At 42.6% G+C, this 8377-nt stretch overlaps 1 protein-coding gene across 1 annotated transcript in view; it reads right to left on the reverse strand.

The window, feature by feature from the left end:
- SYNE1 (spectrin repeat containing, nuclear envelope 1) overlaps positions 1–8377 on the reverse strand; it is a 644155-nt gene that overhangs the window by 145761 nt on the left and 490017 nt on the right. Inside the window, exons 115-116 of the mRNA XM_006882743.1 lie at positions 3663–3796; positions 2669–2873 (exon numbers count right to left, since the gene is read on the reverse strand). Coding sequence (XP_006882805.1) covers positions 2669–2873; positions 3663–3796 — 339 coding nt within the window. The remainder of the gene's footprint in view (positions 1–2668; positions 2874–3662; positions 3797–8377) is intronic.

The following is an 8377-nucleotide window of genomic DNA, read 5'->3' on the forward strand; positions in this document are numbered from 1 at the left end:
GTATGTATATATATATTTGTTGTGTGATGGTTGTTATGTGCCATCCAGTCAGATCAACTCAATAGCTGATGCTTCAGTGGATTTTCAGAGGCTATAAATTTCACAGGAAAAGTCTGCCCACCTTTCTCCTGCAGAGCAGCTGGTAGACCTGAACTTCCCGCCATTGGGTTGTCAGTGCAGCTCTTTACCCATTAGGTCGCCAGAGCTCACACAGCTATATATCAAGATATATAGCTATCTATATATGTGCAAATATGTGTACATTTAAACATATATATGATCACGGCTACTAATGTCATACAGACTCATTGTAAAATATTGGAAAAACAGAACACAACCTGAAGATAGCGTTTGCTATGCTAAGTATAGACTACCTTGAGAAAGAAAAAGACAAAAAGCTCTTTGAACTTTGACTTAGATATCCAAAACACTTACATAATAACCTGAAGTTCCACATTATAAAACAGGCAATATACATCTCAACTCAAGAGAATCATGAATGATAAAACTTGTTATGATGAAACATGTGGAAGGAAAAAAAAGCCATTCATGTGTGTTCATGTGCCTTAAATAGGAAACATTAGCTTTAAGATGTTTACTTATGAGAAAGTATTAGAAGAGGTTAGGTTTTAATTTAATATATTTTTATAACTTGCCTGACTCTTTAACAAACCAGGTTTGGAAAGTTTATAAAAATACACTTGTAAAAAAGGGAGTAAGGATTACAGTTGAGAGCATAAAACAAGAGAAGAGCTGTTCCTAAAACCTTAAGTAGGTTTTCAGCTGCCAAAAGCTGAAAAAGAAATATGAATAAGCTATTAGAGCAAAGTACACCAATAAATAAGAAGCCCTGGGAGGATAGTGTTTAAAGAGTTAAGCTGCTAGACCAAAGGTCAATGGTTCAAACCCACCAAACTGTACACGGGAGACAGATGTAGCACTCTGCCTCCATAGAGATTTATGGGAATCCTGTGGGGCTTATTCTGCATCATAGGACCACTCTGAGTAGGAGCTGAGCTAGTAACAGTGGGTTTGATTTTTTAGATTTTATACCAACACAAATGTTGCTGTTATTGTTAGGTACTGTCGAGTTGCTCGCGACTCATAGTGACCCTATGTACAATAGCCCTGAAACCTGCTCTATCCTAGGCCAACATTATTGTCTCTGACACACCTAACCTGCTTACCTCAGTCACTGAATCAATCCATCTCATCGATGGTCTTCCTCTCTTTCTCTGTCCCTCCACCCCTCCAAGTACGATGTCCCACTCCAAGGACCAGTCCTTTCTTGCAACATGCCCAGATTGTCAGACAAAGAGTCCTTGCCTCCAAGGAGCAGCCTGGTTTCACCCTCTCTAGGATGAAACCATTTGTTCTGCTGGCAGTCCATGGTATATTCAACACTCTTCTCTAGCACCACAGCTCAAAGGCATCTATCTATCATCCCTTGTCACAATGGGAGAGAAAATTTGCCATAAACATAGTCAAGCCAACTGACTCAGCAGTTCTACGGAATGAAAATTCATCCAAGAACTGTTGGATCTTTCCCAAGATTCATAAGCAGGATCATTGCAGTGTTGTAATAGTGAAAAATGTAAATAACCTAAATGATTCAGAATAGGGATGGTTGTTTTGAAGCTGTCGATTAGGTTTCAACTCTGGCACAATAGAAGGAAACACCACCTAGTCATGCCCCCTGCTTATGATCACCCCTGTTCTGGAACCCATTGTTATAGCTACTACTGGTACATAATCTCCTACTGGGTCTTCTTTTTCTCTGGCCCTCTAAATTACCATGCATGATAGTAAGCATTAACAAGAATTAAATTATGGAACACTCAAATCTAGAGACACTGCCATTGAAAATAATGAGACAGGGTCTAGGTTTGTTGACATGAAATGGAATTGAGGTACATTTAATATTTAAGAGTATTTTAAAAAGTAATTTAAAACCTGTATGTGACAGTGATGTGCCAGTCGTGGTAATGGGCACCCATGGTGGACAGTGTTGGCTGGAGCTTCCCGACTAAATCAAGCCTGGAAGCAGGAGCGGCATCCACTTCCAAAATGGCTTGCCTCCGGAAACTCTATGTACGAACAGTGCTCAGGCTGTTCGTTCATAGGGTCGCTATGAGTCGTCTACGACTCGACGGCATTAAACAACAACTACTGAATTCTTAGAATAAATAATCATGAGCCTCTGAATTAAAATGGATAATGACTTTTATGAACTTTGATAACTGTCGATAGTTATAAAAAGGTTTCAGGCCTTTTGCTCATAGGGTTACTATGAGTCGTGCTCGACTTGAAGGCAGTCAACAACAACAACGCTTTCAACAGTGGATTCGCAAAAGACTGAATTATCCCCACCATGGTTATTTCTTCAATTAGTCATCTCAGTGGAAACGGAGAAACTCAATCCTTCACCTGGGTTGCACTCCACTAGGAAAAAATGGGGAAACAAGGAACAGGAAGGGCTCTCTTGGATTATTGATATAACTATATTCTGGGAATCTAGTAGGCTCCTTGATATTAATGTCCCGTGTTAATGGTCTTACATACTGAGATATATTAAAAAGTGGGCACACATCCCCAGCAGTGTGACACACACAGGAAGTCTGATGTGGGGGGAGGCATCCTGGAGGAATTCACTGGTCCCTGCACCTACATTGCAATCTTGAATCCACGCAGCCACTTCGTCGTCAGCAATGTCCTTGTTGGCGGCGGCTTTCAGGAGCTCAGTGGTCTGGTCCTCCTGCTGCTGGACTGTGGAGGCGCACTGCCTGGAGTAGTCCTTGTACCTCTGCCAGAGCTGAAGGAGGGACCTGCTGGCGTGCAGCTGCTCCGCTGTCTCTTCCAGCAAACTGTTCCATCTGGAAGCAACAGGCAGCGCCCAGGAGAGCATTACCCCCTCTCACCAAATGGTGTTATTGACGATCTTATTTTTCACAATTCTGGATCATGTAAATATGCAACTAGTGCAGAGATGTCCAAGTAACAACAAAAAGTAACACATCACAATCCTATTTCAAGGGCAGACAATTGAAATGAAGGTAATATTCAGGTATGTACATGCTAAATGCCCCCGCCCCAAAGAGCCTCTCTCTGCTTGCTGGTTCTAATAGGGAGCTCTGGGACCCAGTCTGTAGGGATCTGTGCTCTTAACCCAAAGGCAGTGCCTCCCTAATGGTTCGAAGCCATCAGCTTCTCTGTGGGAGAAAGATCTCAGTCTCTTCCAGTATGATTTACGGCCTTGGAAAAACCATGGGAGGGTCAGCTAGTATTCAGTTCCAAGTCATTCAGTTCCAAGTCACAGCATTAAGTAAGAGTATTTGTTATCCTTAAACTCACTATGTGAGAACTGAAACACTAGTGGCTGGAGTTGAAATATGCTTACATTCAAAATGCCAGTAAAGATTTTTTTTAAGTTGTTTTTTTTTTTTAAATTTCGTGTGTGTGTGTGTGTGTGTGTGTGTGTGTGTATACTGTACTGCCCTCCTTCTCCAGCAGAGCACCTGGTGGATTCAAACCACACACCTCTGGGATTACAGTGCAGCTTCTTGCCACCAGAGTTCCCAAAACACCAGTTTTAATTGCATCCTTGTGCGTCACAAGGTTTTGGTCGAGACAGTGCGTGACAGGGTGAAGGGCATCTTCCATACCTCATAGTGACTTCTTTCAGTGTATTGCTAAGCGTCTCAGTCACAGGCGGGTGACAGTCCTTTAACAGTTGGTTGGTGATAGAGCCAAATTTCTGCAAGCTCCTTTCCTGTTTATCCAGGTCATCTTGAAGACTCTGCCAAGGGAGAAGGTACCACAGATGACATAATGGGACTGACATTTCAATAATCAGAGGTTTTCACAAATATATTCATACAATCGATAAACAAGACAGGACTATTGCAGTGTTTTATAGGCTTTCTTTACACACACATGCCTTCTCTTTTTTACAATTTTGTTCTAATGTGTAGAAAGGAGGATTCTTAGCTGGTGTAGGATGGAACAACGTTTTACCCCATATACATGAGGCTGCCAGGAGCTGAGTGGATTCAGTAGCAATTAACAACAATCTCACAGCACAGGGTTCTTCTGGAAAGGCTCACATAGTATGTCTGTGTCAATTATCCAGTAAGAATCTATGACTGTGGCACATGCGTTGACTTTCATACTGTGGTTCACTCAGCTGTGGTACAACATTCTAGCACAGTGGTGAAGCACTCAGCTACAAACGGAAAGGTTGACAGTTCAAACACCCTGAGCAGCTCTACAGAGCAAAGACCTGGATTGTCTGCTCTCCCAAAGATTTCGGTCTTGGAAACCATGGGGGCAGTTCTGCTTTGCCACTTGGGATTGCTCTGGGTGAAAATTAACTTGACGGGACCCAGCAATAACAGTCACAGCACGGTATTACATACCTAGTTTTTCTTTCACATTCACATTAGACCTTAAGAAGATGTGGTGTGGGGACATATTCTGTGTAGCATCTACCACCCTTTTCAAGTGTTTTTCCTTGCAAGTACTATTTATTACATAGCTATGCAGTCATTGTTGTTCTGTACCATCAAGCCACCTGTGACTCATAGTGACCCTATGAACAGAAGCGCTGAACCTTGTCCTGTCCTGAGCCAATATCACTATATCCAACATATCTAACCTCATTACCCAAATTACTGTACCAACTCATCTCCTCCAGGGTCTTCCTCTCTTGTGCTGTCTTTCCATCTTCCCAAGGATGATGATGTCTTTCTCCAAGGACTGGGTCTCCTGGCTACGTGCCCAACGTATGCCAAATGGAACATCAAAATCCTTGCCTCCAACGAGCAACTTAGTTTCATTCTCTCCAGAACTAACCTCCTTGTTCTCTTGGCAATCCAATTAATATTCAGAACTCCTCTCCAGCACCACAACTCAAAGACATCCATTCTTTCTATGTCACTGATAGTCTTTGCCCATCTCTCTGATACATAGTAAGTGATTGTGAATACCATGGCCTGGATCAGGCGTGTCTTACTTAGTCTCTTGACTGACATTATTGTTCTTTAGCACTCTGGAGAGGTCCCTGACAGTAGGTAGATCTTCCCAGTACAATTCACCTTTTGATTTCCTGACTTTTGGTGCCAAGAGTGTTGATTATGGAACAAAATAAGCTGAAATTGTTAGCAATCTCAATCCCTTTTCCATCCATCATTGTTCTGCTAATTGGCCTAGTGGTGAAAATCTTTGTTTTCTTCAAGTTTAACTTCAATCCATATTAAAGATTACAGTCCTTGATCACCTGCACAAAGGCTTCAGGTCCTCCTCAGTTTCAGCAAGCAAGGCCATGCCGTCTGTATAATAGTATGCTGTTCATGAGTCTTACTCCAATCCTGATGCCACATTTCTCCTCATAAAGACCAGCCTCATGAATTCTCTGTTCCACATACAGATTTAAAAGGTATGGAGACAGGACCCATCCTTGATATACCCCTTTCCTGATTTTGAACCATGCAGAGTTTCCTTGCTCTATTCTGATGAATGCTTCCTGGTCCAAGTATAGGTTTCACATAAGCACATTCAGGATTCTGGGATTCCCATTCTTCTCAGAGTCAGCCACACAATATCTTTGCGCAGTCAATGAACCACAGAGAGACATTCCTCTGATGCTCCCCGTTTTCAGCCAAGATCCATTAGGCATTGGCTGTGATGTCCTGGTGCCACAGTGCCTTCTAAATAGAGCTTGTGTTATGATAGTTCTGTTAATGTACTATTTTAGTTGGTTTTGGACAATCTTCAGCAGGATTTTGCTTGTATGTGATATTAGGGATATTTTTCAGTGATTTCTACATTCTGTATGAACACCTATTTTTGGAATGAGAATTATCATGAATCTCTTCTAGTCAGTTAGCCAGGTAGTTGTCCTCCAGATTTCTTGGCACAACCTGGTAAGCATGTCGAGGACAGCATCTGTTTGTTGGAATAGGTCAACTGGTATTTTATCACCTCCTGGGGCCTTGTTTTTTGCCATTTCATTCAGAGCAGTTTGAACTTCCTCCTTCATCACCACTGCCTCTTGATGATACATTGTTTCATGAAATTGTTCTGTGTCAGCCAGTTCTTTTTGGTACAGCGACTCTGTATATTCCATCAACCTTCTTTTGATGCCTCTTGGATGACTCAATATTCTGCCCATACATAACATCCTTAAGATAGTAACTCAAAGCTTAAATTTGTTCTTTAATTCCTTCAGCTTAAGAAATACTGAGTGTGTTCGTCCCTTTGGATTTTCTGACTTCAGCACTTTGCACATTTCATTGTAATATGTTGCTTTGTCTTTCCAAGCTTGGACAATTTTCCAAGAATCAGTTAGTGAATTGGAAGAAAGATGTTTCCCTTTAAATACTGCTGGATTGACAGACTCAGCTCTTTGTAAAATCTGATAGGTGAAATTGGCCGCAAAGATAAAGGACAACTTAACACAATGCATGATCACCCTTAAATTCAAGGAAAAGACCTTTCATTTTTCATATCTCAGAACAGCTCTCGTAGATATCAAGCATAGACTATATTAAATTTGAAAGTACTTTTAAAGTCTTCAACATTATGATACTATTTGTTATTCTCCAGATAACTATTTAAAGTTTAGGAAAACCATCTACACACACTTCATCAACACCTGCCTTCTCAACCTCTCCTGGGGGGGAAAAAAAAGAAGTCATTTCTTTGAGAAATCCTCGACATAAATCCAGGAACATATAGACTTTCATTGCCAAACCAGGGTGACTACCAGGTGTGAGAAGGGGACATGCTGGCCTTTGCTTGCATCTGGCCTCCAGAAGGCCTGCCTAGCCAAGCCCGTAGATTGTGGTATTTAGACAAGAAGACAGAGCGGTGACAGGTAAGAGTGGTCCAGCACCAGGTGTGCAGGGAGTGAGGGCAGCAGCCAGTAGGTAGTAGCAGCTCCTGTGACAGCAGTGGCTCAAGCTAGGAGAGAATGTTCTAGCGAAAAAACAGACAGCTGCAATCCCATTCTTAACAAGTGCCATGAAAATAGGCACAGAGGAAACCAAGCAGTGGGGGAAAAGAGGATTATGTGGATACACCGGATAGGCCATGTATGCTGAATGAAAACGGCTTAGTTATAAAGCTTACCACTTTGGCTATTTTACTCTTTGTTTTCTTTCTAATTCCTTAGCATATGTTTGCAGAAGCAAGACAAAAAAAGAAAGGGAAGATATGAAAAGTAGTGACAACGTTACAAAAGGCTAATCTGTGTGTAGGATGTTCCGGGTTGCGGTAGTAGAGCTGGGACTGACGCACAGCTGAGCCATGAGTGAGTTTTCAGAGGCAGTAAGTTAAGTGGGAGGAGACTGCTCATCTTTCTCCCACAGAGCAGCTGGTGGATTTGAACCACATACCTTTGGGTGGGCAGCGTAATTCTTTACCACGAAGCCACAAGAACTCCCTTGTGTATAAGATAGTTCCTTCTAAACCCTGAGCATACATCCCAAGACCCCAAGCTGAGGCTAGTTGTTGCTGTATACCACTGAGTGGGAAATGACCCACAGCTGACCTTCCAGCAGGCTTTCAGAGGCCATTTAACCCACATGGGAGGAGATTGTCCATCTTTCTCTCACAGAGCAGCTGGTGGATTTGAACCAGGTGCCTTTGGGATTGCAGTGGAACTCCTTACCACCAGGTCACTATAGACACCAAGTTTTCCCTAAACAGTGGTCACTCCTTATTTGACAGTTCTACATCCCGGAAGTCATATTCTGGTTGAGGAGGTGAGGTGAGGTGGGGTGGGGTGAGGTGAGTGAGAGTGGCAAGTAAGTCATAAAAGCAATCCCTAAAGGCTGAGAGGGAGCAGAAAATACCATTTACATAATATTGGCATTGTGATGGGAATTATAGTCTAGAGGTGATTTGGGAGCTCTGGTGGCCTAGTGGGTAGGGACCTGCACTGTTGACACAAAGGCCATGTAACTTTGCTGGTTCAAATCCACCAATTAACTCCACGGGAGAAAGAAGGACACTCTCAATTCAGTTGATTTAAAGTCTCAGAAATCCCTGCAGGGTCAGCTATGGGTCAGGTCTGACTCTCGGGCAATAAATTTAGGGGGGCACCGTGTGTGAGGAGCTGTGCTTCTAACCCAAACGTCATAACCTCACTGGCAGTTCCAACCGACAAACTAATCTGAGGAGAGAAAAATGGACAATCTCCTCTGGGGCAGTTATAGCCTGAGAAACCTGCCGAAGAGTCACCAGGAGCAAGTTCTAACCCAATGGTAATGAGAGTTTTGGAGAGAGAAGATTTAAGCGATATAGGAGGATGTGCATAGATTATATGACTATGTTGTTGTTGTTGTTATGTGCCGTCGAGTCGCCTGCGACTCATAGC

This window comes from Elephantulus edwardii, unplaced genomic scaffold (genome assembly GCF_000299155.1).
Source record: "Elephantulus edwardii isolate Elephantulus edwardi_28Jun2011 unplaced genomic scaffold, EleEdw1.0 scaffold00024, whole genome shotgun sequence".
Classification (NCBI taxonomy): domain Eukaryota; kingdom Metazoa; phylum Chordata; class Mammalia; order Macroscelidea; family Macroscelididae; genus Elephantulus; species Elephantulus edwardii.